Consider the following 17,000-nt stretch of genomic DNA (forward strand, 5'->3'; position numbering starts at 1 on the left):
ATCGTCAACATACATACGTAGAATTTGCTCCCTTGGCGCACCCTGGTGCTCTGCGACATCCAAACGCCAGGTGTGCTTATCTACATAAAGGTAAGTAGACAACGAACGACGTAATAAAATAGTGCAATTTTCAACATACTTAAATGATGTTGAAAGTTCCTTATATATCTATAGAAACAACAGATATGGATTTGTCGAAAGTGTAAATAATGCAAAAAGTTAACATTTAAAGAATGTACTACTACAATTTCTGGAATGATTTTCCTAGATTTCCCGCATATTTTCGTTACACATCTGTTCTTGTGCCAAAAACTCGGCTAATGGAGACTTCAAGATTTAATCTTATAAAATTGTCAACACATAATATGACGTGAAAAGCTTTTAGCATGGGTCAAAAAGTGCGGCATAGAGAATTATGGGTAGCTCAAAAGATGCGAAAAATTGTGATTTTCCACTTTTCAGCCGCAAATTAATCATCTTGTGTAAAAATATGGGGCTAAAAATATACCTCAAAATTTAAAATTCAATGTGATGATGTTTTCGGCGGATTAAATTGCACAATTATGTGTCGAAATTTTAATGGTACATGTGAGAATGCACCCAATGAGGACTTATCCGTGGAACTTATCGTAGATGATCCTGATGATTTATGGAATATGCTCCTGAATCGTTCACAGAAAGAACAGCGGACGACCGAAGAGATGAAAGAAGTTCGGAGACGTTTGCAGGTATGAATTTCACTCAATTTTTTATTTTTATTTGAATTGATAGAAATGGCCAGTGATGCTGAAAAAATTGTACTCATTAACTTCATATATCGCGGAAATTCAAATCACGGTTTCTTCCACTTCGGTATTATCAGTGATGTAAATGAGGCAACTCTAGGTAAATGAGAAAACGAAAATGAGAGTAATCACGGCACGCGCCCGTGAACTACTCAAAATTTTGGGAGGCTTGTACTATAGATGTAGAATTTTAGCCTTACGGCAGATCACATTAATATCCTTGATTTCAGCAATCATGACACTACTCTATTAATTGCGCAAGTGTCACATTATTTCCAAAAAATTGTAGCGTCATTATGAACCAACAATCAATGGATAAATACTCATTGACAACAAAAATAAGATCCTGAAATGCCAAGGAAGCGAAAAATTGCCATTGAATCTGCAAACCGTATTGAATGCAGGTTGCATTTATCATTGTTCTCCTCCCAGATTAATACCAAAAGATTTTCCTAGGCATATGTCTCTCTTATTCTAGTATACGATGTTGCAAAAGCTCAAACGAGCAATTCAAATTCAGATAAATCCATCAAACCAGAAGTTCCTATTCTCCGATTTAGACGATTTCATGCAGAAGTCGTAAAATACTGCTAAGATGGCAGTGATGACAACGCAGGTGAGAATTTTCCCATCAATTATACAATAGTTTTTCGATGAGTTGATTAAGAAGAGAAAATTTATATTATAGTAGGCACAAATTAACATTCTCAGATAGCAGAAAAGAAAGAAAAAAAACACCGATAACACCTATAACAATTCAACAATTACATTCTTCTTGCCATTTTAAACCATGACCCAACTTTATAACTTACAAGGGGAACTTCCCAAGCTGCCGCCTCCAATCGGGCTGAAAAAATACATACGAACTCTTTGGATGAATTTATTTGACCCGTATTTTTTGGTTTTTTCCAATGCCCCCCAGAAACACCCCAAATAAATTCCGGAGAGTTTTGCTTTGAGCGCTTGAGTGTATATACGCAGTATACTGCGTATATACACTCTAAGGGCGCTGCTATAGCAGCGCCCTTTTACCGTCAAGTGGTGGCTCTGTAGTAGCGCGCTCGCCCAGTGATCCGGCGGGCCCGGGTTCGATCCCCGGGCGCCGCGCAAATTTTTACGACCGAATTTTATATTCTCACACATTTTCGCATCGATTCCCATCTGATACATTAGAACTTAAAACATCAATTCATTTACAACCATCAACGATCAACAACTTCTTCAATTTGAAGTATAGATTTTTTTTTGGGAGGGGGGGAGGGGTCACGCGCGCGATATTCTTGCCAATCAGTGTGCTTTCACATTAGCAGACGACCCGCTCTGCCCCCTCACATCAACATATTTCTCCTGATCACCCGTATGCGTCATGATTTTTCCCATCATTATCCAGAAAATGATAATGAAAAATTGTAGCATTTTTAATTTGAAAGTTCGAGGTAATTTTTCATTATCATTTTCTGGATAATGATGGGAAAAATCATGACGCATACGGGTGATCAGGAGAAATATGTTGATGTGAGGGGGCAGAGCGGGTCGTCTGCTAATGTGAAAGCACACTGATTGGCAAGAATATCGCGCGCGTGACCCCTCCCCCCCTCCCAAAAAAAATCTACACTTCAAATTGAAGAAGTTGTTGATCGTTGATGGTTGTAAATGAATTGATGTTTTAAGTTCTAATGTATCAGATGGGAATCGATGCGAAAATGTGTGAGAATATAAAATTCGGTCATAAAAATTTGCGCGGCGCCCGGAGACCGAACCCGGGCCCGCCGGATCACTGGGCGAGCGCGCTACCGCAGAGCCACCACTTGACGATAAAAGGGCGCTACTATACTGCGTATATACACTCAAGCGCTCAAAGCAAAACTTTCCGGAATTTATTTGGGGTGTTTCTGGGGGGCATTGGAAAAAACCAAAAAATACAGGTCAAATAAATTCATCCAAAGAGTTCGTACGAATTTTTTCAGCCCGATCGGAGGCGGCAGCTTGAGAAGTTTCCCTTGTTAGTAGCTCTTTCACCGATAGAAAATATGTTAGGGTATGCCAATATACACGTGCTTTCCATTATGCTTTCAGATCCTCAGGACATTCACTTAGCAGAGTACCTGATCATGCATCTGAATTATACTCCTTGACATTGAACGTATTTACTATCATAGTTATTATATTATAAAATTATTACGATACTATTATAGTTGTTTTCGCTATAATTGAAAAATTGTATCAAAACATTCTTTAAATGTCAACTTTTTGCATTATTTACACTTTCGACAAATCCATATCCGTTGTTTCTATAGATATATAAGGAACTTTCAACATCATTTAAGTATGTTGAAAATTGCACTATTTTATTACGTCGTTCGTTGTCTCCTTACCTTTATGTAGATAAGCACACCTGGCGTTTGGATGTCGCAGAGCACCAGGGTGCGCCAAGGGAGCAAATTCTACGTATGTATGTTGACGATTTTATAAGATTGAATTTTGAAGTCACTTTAAATGAGTTTTTTGTACAAGAACGGACTTGTTACAAAAATATGCAGGAAAATCGCGATTTTCGAGCTTTTCACGGCCTTTCGCGGCTTTAAAACCGCTCCCACTAGACCTAAAGAGAAAAAATTGTCATCATTTTTGTCTTCAAAGTAAGCAGCATTAATTTTTAAGGTAAGACTATCTTGAAATTTTGCGAAAGAACAAATTTATTTCACTCAAGTGGCGAAAACCGTGGAAAATCACGATTTTACGAGTTTGTAGAGCTTTCCACGGCTTCAGCACTCTCCCTAATGGACGTATGAAAAAAACGTTCGGATCATTTTTATAGGAAATTTATCAGCATTACTTTTGGAAATAACTATTTTCTCGATATATCGCACTGGAAAAGAGATATCTCGGGAAAACCGCGGAAAAACGTGATTTTTCGCGGTTTTTCCGATTTTCCGGAGTTAGCACAAGGAAAATTTGTTGGGAAACCAAAAATTTGGATTCAGCGTAAAAAATTACATAGGAACAAACCATAACCTGATTTCACCTAAATTTTGCAAGGTAAACCCCTATTCTATCCTCCATTGCCTGGGCTAATTCATTTTGGGCATTTTTGGAATTGTTCCGACTGTTACCCCCTGCAGGATGTAGGTAAAATTTTCCGTAGCTGCGAGATATAACTTTTCCAATGTATTTTGAGCCATTGAGTCCAAAATTACCTTAATCTTTCCAGTCTACCTCTCAGTTTTCCGAAAAAGCGACTTTCCCCCAAGAAAATGAGCATTTTACGTATCTTTCTCGTGCATGCAATTTATTTTTAAAAATTTTCCTGGACCTGTGGTAATGTGCTACTTATGTAGTTAGAGCTGCTGAATCCGAATATGACCTCAGTTATCATCCACCCCCACCATTTTGAATGAAAACCCGACTTTTTGGATAAATGGGTACTAAAGACTATTTTGCGGTGTCATTGCGACTCTTATCCCAGTGAAATGTGGGTTCAATTTTTCTTAAAAATTTCTATAAAAATAGTGGGTGACAACCAATTTCTGAGGTCATATTTGGGGTTTTCAGCTCAATTAATGAGAATTGATGTATGTGCATGTAGAAAAGTTTTCGAATTCCCTGGAAGTGGGAACAGTCTGGAAAAGCTTTTAACCCAGAAAAATCAGACTTTTAAGAAAAAGGGGGGGGGGGTATCAAGGATGAAGGAAGGTCAAATTCGAGTTTAGTGCCTCTTAAAACAGCAGGAGAGATCTAAGCCTAAAGAGGATCTCGGAAAATTTCTAAAATTCCTTAAAACAGGAAAATCATCGTAAAAGTTCCTGGGAAGAGCGTTTTCTGAGGAAAAGAACTTTCCCAGGGTAAGGATGGGTGATAGAAAAAATCTGAGGTCATATTTAAATTCAACAGTTCAAAATACATCGGAATCGATGTATAACGTAACAGAAATTTTTAAAATGTATTTTCAATAACACTTTGAGTCTCGGAAAGCTTTTACAGTTTTAGGCTCGAAAAAATCGGTTGCACCGGAAAACTGAAGGGTGATAGAAAAAACCCAAGGTCATGTTCGGATTTAGCAGCTCAAAATACAAAACCAACGCACTACCACTGGTCCAGGAAAATTTATAAAAATAAATTGCATGCACGACAAATATCCATCAAATTTGCTCATTTTCGAGTTTTGATGCCGACGTTTGACGTTTTGATGCAGTCGCGGATTTTGTGGGATGCTAAGTTGGGTTCACTGACAAGTGTGATTTACTGACGAGGTCTAAAAAGACCTGAAACGTTAAAGATTTCTGGGTGTGACCTCAACTTAATATTCCAATGCAAGCTGCCTGTGCTAAACACACCCCCCTCCCTCTCAGTCTGTACTGGTACTCAGTAGAGCAAAATATTTTTTCGGCTCTCATTAGAATTGTTTTGGAATTTCTTGGCTTTGTTATCCCCGCGAAATGGTGTGGACCCAGTACCATTTCTCCACCTTGTTACAAACAATTCCAGCTATTTTTTATTGTTCTAGTCTCGTTATTAATACATAAAAGCATATACAGGGTGATCCAAAAGTCCCTTCCACCCCCTCTAACTTTTTACCTAATTGAGGTAAAGATTTGAAACTTGGGGGATATTCCTAGGTCAAAGGGAGCTACTTTTTGGCCTCCCTAAAATTTTCAGGGGGCCCCCCTTGGGGGGGCAACGGCCCTCAACTTTTAATTTTCAAATGGGAAGACCCCCTTTGTGATAGCTCGTTCGAAAGAGCATAAAAAAAGAAAACTTTTCGCGCAAACCCGAAGTCAATATCTTAAACCGTTTCAAAATGGCGGCCGGTTAAAGTTCAAAATGGCCGAAAATTCACACCGGTTATTTGTCGAAGGATTTGCGCGAAAATCGGTATGTAGGGGTATTTTGACACGAGAAAAACGAATTTGACGTCAGATTTTCAAAAAAACCGAAATTTCCAAAATGGCCGCCGGTTAAAGTTCAAAATGACAAAAAATTGATTTTTTAGAAATCTAAGTTCAAATTTGTTTATCTTATGCCAAAATACTCTCAAATTCCAAGTTTTAGGCAAATCCATCAGCAAAAAACCGAGGTGACAATTTTCGGCCATTTTAAACTTTAACCGGCGGCCATTTTGGAAATTTCGGTTTTTTTGAAAATCTGACGTCAAATTCGTTTTTCTCGTGTCAAAATACCCCTACATACCGATTTTCGCGCAAATCCATCGACAAATAACCGGTGTGAATTTTCGGCCATTTTGAACTTTAACCGGCCGCCATTTTGAAACGGTTTGAGATATTGACTTCGGGTTTGCGCGAAAAGTTTTCTTTTTTTATGCTCTTTCGAACGAGCTATCACAAAGGGGGTCTTCCCATTTGAAAATTAAAAGTTGAGGGCCGTTGCCCCCCCAAGGGGGGCCCCCTGAAAATTTTAGGGAGGCCAAAAAGTAGCTCCCTTTGACCTAGGAATATCCCCCAAGTTTCAAATCTTTACCTCAATTAGGTAAAAAGTTAGAGGGGGTGGAAGGGACTTTTGGATCACCCTGTAATTTTCCTAGGAGTTACGGCAAAGAACTTACAAAGTTTTACGCTGGTAGCCTCCAAAAACAGTACTACGAGGGGTTTAGGACCTTGTACAACTCCTTCCACAAAAGATCAGAAAATACAAAAATGCTCTCGCTGCTATTCAGAGAGTACCGCTTGAACAAGAATGCACCAAAAAATAGGTTTTAATAGAAGAGCAAAACTTTACCTTAACATCTATGTTATCAACTCCACTGCCAATTCTAACAATAACTCGCAATGTTTTGAATTTTTCGAGATCTTCTTTAGTTAGTATAATAGTGTGCCACATGAGAGCACCCACAGCTTCATTCAGAACCTGAAATAAAAAATGAAATGCAACATGAGCTGTCATGTGAGAACAACAGTTGTCACACTTCAGAATCAACACCTGGTGATTTACATTGCTTCGTAGTAAAAAGAGGTGCTACAGATAGAAGTACTAGGAGAAGCGATGAAAAATTTCAGAAATTGAGGTTTTGATGTTTTAGAGGTTTTGAGTGAACGAAGTTAGGAGATAAAAAATTCGAGTTACTGGGACTGATTCAGGGTTGGAAACTGGTTTAAATTGAAAATCGTAGTCAAGAAAAATTAAGTTGTCAAATAATTGATTCTTTAGTTTTGCTATAAATTGCATATTATTTTCCCATCAGTCACTGAACACTGATTATTGACGGCTGGTAATTTGTGATATGCTAATATGGAACGGAGATGGTGTTCAGCAAGTTGTAAGCGTAGCAAAAGTGGAATTGATCTTATTGACCGTGGGCCAGCAAGGGGTAAACCCCCCCCCCCCCCCCCCGTGGGAATATTGAAGATGGTGATTTTCTTGAAGCTCTCGACTGGTGGAAAAAGATTTTTCTTGTTTACGCTAATGCTATCGTGGTGGGGGAGGGGGGAGTAAGCCCCCCCTAAACCCCCCAAAATTGCACAAAATTCCGACTTTTCCGCGAATTTTCCCATTTTTCTCGAGCAGGTTTGATTTTAGGGCTAAACTCTACATAGACATTCTGAAAGCTCGTGAAATTTTGTTCTAGAAAAGTTATAAGTGATTTTGGCCATTACCCGAGGTCCCCCAAAATGGGGACCTTAAAATGTCAAAATATCTCAAATTTCCGCGAAAATGACCGTTTCGCCGCGATTTCTCGCTAATAACGCGCAGGAGGTTGGTAATATCGAAAAATTGTTTATTCCTAAAATGATAGAGCATTAATTTTTCATTCGAGGGGCGGCCTAGCCCCTCGTGGGGGGGAGGGGGACCCCCCAATAGTACCCACCCTATAAAAACCGTCAAGATTGGCCGCTTCCTTGAAGTAGCGTTATGCGCAAAGATGAGCGGCAAAATGAAAACAAGTGGCGTTTGTTCTAAGAGAACATCAGTGTGACTTCTTGTGGGAGGTGACAGGGGGGAGGAAGGTACATCCTCCGCCCTCCCCCCAAAAAATAATCACAAAAAACGATAATTAAACGTGCAAATTCCTCTTTGTAAGACGACTTTCAGGGCTTGTCATTAACACGCTTATACTAACATAATTTAACGAGGGAGGGGGAAGGGGAGAAGGGTTTATCCTTCCCCTCCTCTTCCACCCCCTCCCCCAAAACAATAATCACGAAAAAATTTAAATAAACGCGAAAATACCATACTCTAAAAGGCAACTTACAGGGCGTGTCGTGGTCACGCTCACACTAATATAATTGACTGTGGGTGGGGGGGGGGGGGGCGTTAGACATCTTAGCCTCCCCAGCCAACATTAAAAAAGGGTGGGGGAGGGGTAATTTAAATACGTCATTTGCGTAATAATAGGACGGACAGGGAAACCTAGCTGCAGTAGCAGAATTTTAAGATTTGAAGGGATACGTAATTAAATCAGGGAACGTAGAGATACTATTTTATTTTTTGGAAATTACAGAAACTGAGGAGAGCTTATTCATAATTGACGGGAATGTACATTCTTAAGCTTCTGTCAACATTTTTGAAACGTTTGAAGAATAGACACAAAGTGTATTGGATCATTTGCTGAAGTATTCGATCATTCATTTGGTCACAGAAAGATACTGCAGTGATAAATCTATCAAAAACATTATTATGAGGGGCTTATTCAGCGATTATGAGGGGGACTACGGGATACTTTTTCATGATACTAGCCGTGATTAGCTCGCTTCGCGAGCTGACACGCCTAGCCAAGGAGTGCCCCAGGACCACAAGTTCTTCGCTTCGCGAGCGAGTCGCCGCCGCCCTACACAGTTTTTAACAGTGATGGGAGGAAAACATCTTCGTTTTCATCTTCTTCTTCACCAAGCTGCCCATATTAACTTCAGGAAAATTATCTGGTGGTCAGGACGCCGCCATTTTAAAATTTTTTAAAATTGAGAAAACCCACAATTAGATTTTTGCAAATATCTCCTCAACGGTTCATCTCACGAAAAAAATAGGAAAAACCAGCAAAAAAAACATAAAATTTCTACTGGAATCACCCTCTTTTGTTATATCTACTCATAAAAGCTAAAAATTGTTTGTTCTGATTGAAAATTTTTCGGACTTTTTGGCTTTTGATTTCGTTGACAAGTGTGATCTTCTGATGAGATTTAAATAAGACCCAAAATTATTTATCTCTCGACGTGACCTCAAATTAATATTCCAATGCAAACTGTGTGTTTCGACGTGACCTCAAATTAATATTCCAATGCAAACTGTGTGACTTCAACACTATCAGTTTTTTACTGATCCTCATTAGAGTACAACATTTTTGGCTCTGATTGAAAATTTTTGAACTTTTTGGCTTCGTCCAACCCCCCCCCCCCCCCTCCCCCCGCAAATAGTGGGAGTCTAGCACTATTTTATCACCTTGTTACACCATAATGATGGAAAACAAGAAAATTCAAAAAAGTTCGTTTTAACTATAAGGGCAAGGTTTGCCATCGATGAAAGTTGGCCAGAGTAACTATCTTACACCCTTAATGAACATACTTGAAGGAAAATTTGCTCCTCCGATGATATATGATCGTTATGAAACAGTGGGCGCAGCGTGTCAAATGCCAAGAAACCCGCATTTTCCTCCAAAATTAGCCTTCAGACTCATGTTTAGGCCAGCATTAGACCCCAAAATAGACCGAAAATGACCAAAGCATGAAACATTCCGTAAAATTTAGACTTCCAATCAGCAAAAAATCGTAGAATTGAAGAAATTCAGGGAATGGGTCGAAAGACGGCCCTTATCGAAACCCCTCCTTTAGCAAATCCCTTTAATATCAATAGTCATTTACCGGTCTGCGCCTCTAACTGGCAACCATGTTCGATTCGGAGGCTCAATTTTTTGTAGGAGTAAACATTTGATCGCCTATTCGAACTCCTTGCCCCATAAAACTAAATTTCAAACGTATTGCTTATCATAGCTGCGCTAAATTGGTGTTTAAGCCGTAAAACCGGTGGCCATTTTGGGCGCCATATTTGATTTTAGGGTTTCTTGAGGGCCGCAGCATAAAACGGACCTCATTTTCGGACTCTACAACCCTGCAAATCTAATCATTGATACCTCACTATGCACTTGGACCCGTATAGGCAAATACCCCTGAGTGGTACTTTTGGCCGCCATCTTGGATTTGGAGCCCTCCTTTGGGTCGGGGGTGTTTTTGAATGTGATACTCGGATTCCTCGTGTCATTTTACGTAGGAGTCGACAACTGACTCGACGCCATCCGCAAAATTTGAAACTTTCACCATGGTGGCGGCCATCTTGGACGCAATCTTAAATTCTGGCCGTTGGTTCAATTTTTGAACTTGACACCATCGAAATTCTGATTCTAGACATCCTAAAAAAGAGAAAGGTATATGACAACAATTTTACCCACGAAACTGCACACGGGACCTCTTATTTTTACATGTGGTACTGGACTATAATAATAATGGGAACCCCTCTACTATCCTCAAAATGCGGTTGATAAGGTCGGAAAATATTTTCATTGAATTTTGTGCGGTTGATTCAGCTTGAAAAGTTTTCGTCCCAAAGCTCAATTTTTGGCCGTTTCCTAAAAAAAATTTAGTGGACACGCGGTCTGAAACACCCGGTATGCAAATAAAAATACAATTTTTTCAACTATTATAGATACTAGAGAAGAAACATTCTCACCTTTTCGTGGATTTCTGATGTAGACTGAGCATCACAAAATGCGACCGTTGCTACATCCTTTAAAATCGGCATTTCTATCGAACAATCTCTGCCATCTAGTAAGGCAACCAAAGGCCTCGTCTGCATTGGGCCGTTGGCAATGGGCCCGCGCAAATTGTCAATTCTCTGTCGTTTAGGCATCATTTTCCGCTTGTCCATTTTAACGCGACACGCCCGAACAAGAAATCATTAATTTAAGAAGGAACATAAAAGCTTATTATTATTGACTCCGGACACAAAAACTCAAGAATATCGCAGACGTTAAACTTGACGAATCACGAGGTACTCCCGATTATGAAAGTAAAAATTTTCAATATCACCCCGTTGTACATTTTTCACGCATTTTCCGTTAGTCAACAATCTCACTTACGCGACTACACTATTCTTGGGCGAAAACCTAAATACCTTTTGATTCAGGTTATTTTTACGAGTGAATGAATTTCTGACACATGTTAAGCAAGATTTAGAAAAATTTAGAATGATTTCTGTGACACTTCATTGAAGGATGCGCGAAAAAAAAATTAAGTTATTTTTGAGTAACAGGATAAATATGAAAATAAAGACAAAAATGGTGGAGGAACTTGGATCACATCATTTCATGGTCGTCAAACAAAGCACAGGTCACTCTGAGCTTCGCTGCACTAAGCGGATTTCATCCTTCGGATAGGCCTGCAACAAAAAACAGAGAGAAAAAAGATGAGCTTTTGAAAAATAGCTACTTCTTTACAACAGGACAACTCTAGAGGAGAACCATTACATCCAAAAAGTAAAAAAGAACCATGCTTCGTTTGAAACCATCAGCTGCCGTTTTCATGGTCCGTGGGGTACAATCCAAATATGACCTTAGTCATGCTCTTTTCGATTGTAAATTGCCGATTTAAAAACTTATTCTTCGCGTCGTGAGGGGCTCTTTGAAAGGAGAAGCCACAGTATGATCCGCTTGGGGTCTAGGATAACGGACAAGACGTCTAGAATGGCTGTTTAGTACAAACACTGCGTTACTCTTTGGAATTGATTCAGATTAGGTTCACTTGGGTTCACACTACACGCAAAAATAGGAGCTTTGAAGGCAAACCTCAAAAGAATTAAAATTTACAATGGTGTACATTTCCAAACGTAATCCTTATGGGCAAGAGCCAGGGCTTTAGAGCTAAGGGTGTGAGGCAGCATCATACACGGAGCCGGAGCGGCATCGCCGTGCGAGGCAGTAGGCAGGTATCCGGCGCAAACTTCGATGCCAGATCGGGCAGTGCGCCGGGGAATCGCATCTGCCCACGAGCCGGCTTCGCTAGCGATGCCGACACCTACAGCTGGCTGATGCTGTCACCCAGCATCGCCAGATTATGCTGCCTCACTAGTGATGCCCGCTCCTCGGCTCTCTGGGCGAGCAACATCATTCAGAGAGGTCAAACGTCGGCGCCTGGCACGGTGAGGCGTGAGGCGTTGTGCCGATGGGAATTACGATATTTTTTTAATGTCTCCAAACCCCGCCAAATTATCGCTTCTTTCCCCAACTTTTCAGACGTGGAGGGCGAAAGTTAAAACTTTTGAGTCCTGATTTATTTCTAACGAAAAAAGTTACGGAGGTTCGATTTTCACGAAAAATGGTCTAGAATTGCACACTGCACAAGATTCTTAGGGTTAAAACCGCAAAACAACATTGTTCGGTTGAATTGGGGATATTTTGTTATTACAGTCTAAGAGCCAGCTGCATTTTTGGCGGCACTACTCCATCACGCTTGAAACTTTGTGGATAGATAGTTCTGACCTCCCTACTAACGGATTGGGCAACATCAGACTTCAAAAGTGGTTCTTCTGGCCGCTGCGATCGCACGCTTTTTTCCATTTTTCGGGGGGCGCAGCGGCCAGAGGAACCACTTTTGAAGTCTGATATTGCCCAATCCGTTACTGAGGGGGGTCAGAACTATGTATCCACAAAGTTTTAAGCGTGACGGAGTAGTGGTGCCAAAAATACAGCTGGCTCTTAGACTATTAGTTTTTAAGTCGAAGAAAGTTTCTGCAAACGAAGAGTTCATTGAAGTCTCAAATTATGTGAACCATAAACTGTCCTCAGAGTTGTTCGTATTTTTCCGTTCCAACGAGTGGTCCGCTGAGGAGCCAAACAGTTCAAGAAGTATGAACTTTAACCCCCTAGCGCCCCCAAAAATTTGTTCAGGTCTGAAAATTTGGGGGGGAAAGCGATCAAGTACGCTGTGTTCTAATCTCACCCCAGAGTCTGAGTTTTAGCAGCAGTAGGCAGGGTGGCTAGCAAAATTTCATTTTATCATTCCCCGACTTCTGTTGAAATCCCTTGACCTAGAGTCATCGGAAACACCGCTTGGTACACCAGTTGGCACGCTGGCACAGCAACGCGATCAGCTGGCCCGTCGCGGACCCGACAACTACGAGGGAAGCTCCTCCACAAAAAAATTCCCTGACTATTTCCTGATTTTTTCCAGTCGAGTTGCATCCCCTGACTTTTTCCGGTTCTCCCGGTCACTTTAGTCCAGAGAACAAGAGACCCTTCACTAGTATATTGGCCATTGTGGAAGCTTTTACTTTCGGGACTTCAGCATTCTACTGTTGACTTACCTACATGGTTGATGTTCAACAACGTATTGGCAGTTTCGTTTTCCAAACGGTAACGTTGCATGGTGTCAACAAACCCAAAAGCTGATCATGGAGTAAACGATTATTGACGTCGTGCTCAGGCAGTAAAACTCAAAAATGAGCCCTGAGTATGGTGTCAACGATCACAGTGTTAACACACAGAAAAATATCTTCCTTATGAGTAAAATTAAAAATTAAGTGTGCAGAAGAGGTTTGGGTCACGTATAGGTACATTAGGTTAGTTTAGGTCAGGATATGTACGGTCAGATTAGGAAGGTAGGGTTAAAGTTAGGTAGGGTAAGGTCGGGGCAAGTTGAGTTCTGTGAAAGTGGGTTAGGTCTTGTAAGGTAGAGTTGGGCAAGGTTAGGTTAGGTTAGGTTAGGTTAGGTTAGGTTAGGTTGAGTTAGGTTAGAGTAAATAACACAAGAGAACAAGACTTGAAATTTGAAAGATGTTAAACAGGGAAGTTTTAAGTTTCGTTGCCGTCGTGATCGTTGACACCATGATCATCTTTCATAAGAGTCAGAATTTTTTATTTTTGGATGATCATGGTGTCAACAAAAACTTAGAAAAACTGTTTGTTGACACCGTAATCGTTGACACCATGCTACGTAATCTTGCAAACAAGCCAAAAATTGCCGACGTTTGGGAAACTTCTTTGGCTCAAGACGTCATCCGAAGCTCATCATCGACCATGTAGGTAAGTCAACAGCCGAAACTAGGGTGATGACTGTTGCTCCTTAATAATTGTCCATAAGGAATTACTGAAACCCCGAAAGTGAAGGCTTCCACCTGTCGCTAGGAGGTCAGTGGAGGGTCCCTTGTCTCTGCTTTAGTCCAAGAGCCAGCACCGAATTATCTAACCAGAGAGTATAATGATTTTAACATACATTTTTAGATCAGGGTACTTGAGTGAAGCAGGGGTCGGGTAGTCTGGCTGATCATAGTCAATGAGTTCAAAATTTGAGACCCATCAAATTTCCGAAAAATTATATAAAATTTAACCGGAAAGTAGTATGGTTGATTTAAGCCTCTTTTTGTAAGATTGACTTCCGTGATTAGATATCATCTTGCCAGACTGTCGAACTCCGATGGCAAAAGGGTTGCCAGAACGCCCGAGAGCTGTGAAAATCGACCTTTTCTGCCTAGTTCATGTGAATGCACGACAGTCCAGCCAGCCTATCCCAAAATAGGGGTCTACCTTCCAAATTCTGGAAAAAACTCTCTGGCATATGAATCCTAAGTGTTTCATAGCGCTTACTGCGAATTTGAACTTTGGTACCTTCGATTTTTGCTACTAAAGCCGCCATCTTGAAGAAACGTTGCCGAATCTTATTTTTTGTCCGGATTATTGGATTATCTTATTCTTGGATCGGATCCTACTTTTCGGGTCAAGACGCGCGTGTAGCGCGCAGGTGTGTCTGGCCCTTCAGCAGCAAATTTCATTTTTTTGCAATTTCCAGTATAGTGAGATTTTAAAAAAAACTCATGTTCCAATTTCGTGCTCGTGGCAAAACTGCATTAGATGCATCAGTCCCGTCATTATTATATTGTCTGGCGTTCGTAAATCGATGAAAGCTTCTCAAATTTCATGCAACTCCCCCCAAAAATCCAAGATGGCACCCAAAATGACCCTTTCGAGATAAAACAAAGAGGGTGTCCCATTTTCCATAGAAAATGGCCGCAAGAGCTTTTACATCCATACTTACAGGAATCATAACGGATCTTCGGAGAGGCCTAAATCCGGTGACATTTCTCGTCTAGTCCTCCAGGTGGAAGGGGCGGAGGGGGTCAAAGTTCAAACGCATCGACCGCCGTAACTTTTGAGCGAAGCGACGGATCAACTTGATCTTGGGCTCAGATGAAAGCTCTTGACGAAACCTTTCATTTGATGTACATTATAGTCTGTTTTTGGTAATTTTTCAATGTGGAAAAAATCATTGTTTGATTATTCGAGCCCGAAAAATTCCGTTTTTCGGGGTTATCTAATAAAGGGAACGCACACATCATTACAAAAACCAATTTAGGTGAAAGCCCTTGATTGAAGCTTTAAAACGAGCTATCATTGAACTTGGGGAAACAAATGGTTCTAAAGTTTTGACCGTTCAAAGTTGGCTCGGCGCGCTATTTTCGAAGCGCGCAGAGTGTATACTCGCGTGCCACCCCTCTATATCATTTCCCCTGATGCCCGCTTCAGCTGATGACGGATACAGGAAGGTCTTCAGCTCCTTTCACCTAAAGAATGACCAATCATTAGTACAAAATTACTTATATGTCTAACGAAAAAAGGAAATAAAAATAAATTAAATGCTAATAAACCATAAGACGCTGGCATACATTATTTTTTCGCCCCCCCCCCCCCTTCATCATTTTATATTTAATAGCCAAATCAAGCCTCTTTTATCCCAAAATACAGTCAAAAGCAGTAGATAATATTCATAGGCTCTTGTACCGCAACTAGCCGACCAGCATTAGAAACGGGCATACCTTTCTCTGATCTATTCCCATCTTATCAAGATTGATCTGCACGGGAATGATCAGATACCGCAATGATGAGAGGCTTGATTTGGCTATTAAATATAAAATCATGAAAGGGGGGTGGGGGGCGAAAAAATAATGTATGCCAGCGTCTTATGGTTTATTAGCATTTAATTTATTTTTATTTCCTTTTTTCGTTAGACATAAAAGTAATTTTGTACTAATGATTGGTCATTCTTTAGGTGAAAGGAGCTTAAGACCTTCCTGTATCCGTCATCAGCTGAAGCGGGCATCAGGGGGAAATGATAGAGAGGGGTGGCACGCGAGTATACACTCCGCGCGCTTCGAAAATGGCGCGCCGAGCCAACTTTGAACGGTCAAAACTTTAGAACCATTTGTTTCCCAAAGTTCAATGATAGCTCGTTTTAAAGCTTCAATCAAGGGCTTTCACCTAAATTGGTTTTTGTAATGATTTGTGCGTTCCCTTTAATAGAAAACCCCGAAAAACGGAATTTCTCGGGCTCGAATAATCAAACAATGATTTTTTCCACATTGAAAAATTACCAAAAACAGACTATAATACATCAAATGAAAGGTCTCGTCAAGAGCTTTCATCTGAGCCCAAGATCAAGTTGATCCTTCGCGACGCTTCGTTCAAAAGTTATGGCGGTCGATGCGTTTGAACTTTGACCCCCTCCGCCCTTTCCACCTGGAGGACTAGACGAGAAATGTCACCGGATTTAGGCCTCTACGATGATCCGTTAAGATTCCTGAAAGGATGGATGTAAAAGCTCTTGCGGCCATTTCGTACGGAAATTGGGACAGCCTCTTTGTGTCGCAAATGTGCCGTTTTAGGAGTCCATTACTACGTAAATCCGGTCGTGAAATTAGAATCTGAAGTCAAAAACTATCCTAAGTATCAGGATAAGGCCTAAATTCAATGTGGCGGCCCAAAAGAACCTTCCAGAATAAAACGAAAAAAGTTCCGCCGGAGACATGCCGTGTATGATCTCGATCTTCGTGTATTTCTGGTCGGAGAATCCGAATGTAAAGTCGGAGGCCACCCAAAGTATCAAAATAAGGCCTAAATTCAATCGGAAATATACCGCGTGAGATTTCGATTCAAGCGTATTACAGGTTGTAGCATCCAAATCTGAAGTCAAAAGCCACCCTTAGTATCAAGATAAGACCAAACCATGGATACCAAAATGGCCATAAGAATAGAAAACAAAGTCGGAAATATGGTGAGTAAGGTATTGATTTGATTGTGGTGTAATTGTAGTTGAAGAACCCGATTCAGCGGTCAGAAATCATCAAATATATCGGCTTAAAATCAATACTAACGACTGGAATGACTGATCTCGTCCAGAGCCCTACGATAAAACTCAAGTTTTATTTTTTCTTGATGCCTCATGAAGA

At 40.6% G+C, this 17,000-nt stretch overlaps 1 protein-coding gene across 8 annotated transcripts in view; it reads right to left on the minus strand.

Annotated features, from left to right (window-relative positions):
• CtBP (C-terminal binding protein) overlaps nucleotides 1-17,000 on the minus strand; it is a 139,316-nt gene that overhangs the window by 75,759 nt on the left and 46,557 nt on the right. For all 8 annotated transcript variants that reach the window (XR_011899998.1, XR_002009683.2, XM_019054485.2 and 5 more), the window contains 2 exons: nucleotides 10,455-11,162; nucleotides 6,519-6,647 (listed from right to left, as the gene is read on the minus strand). Coding sequence is in view for 6 of the 8 variants with exons in the window: in XM_019054485.2 (XP_018910030.1) it covers nucleotides 6,519-6,647; nucleotides 10,455-10,652 (327 nt within the window). In the remaining 2 variants the exon portion in view is untranslated. The remainder of the gene's footprint in view (nucleotides 1-6,518; nucleotides 6,648-10,454; nucleotides 11,163-17,000) is intronic.

Source organism: Bemisia tabaci, chromosome 1 (assembly GCF_918797505.1).
Source record: "Bemisia tabaci chromosome 1, PGI_BMITA_v3".
Classification (NCBI taxonomy): domain Eukaryota; kingdom Metazoa; phylum Arthropoda; class Insecta; order Hemiptera; family Aleyrodidae; genus Bemisia; species Bemisia tabaci.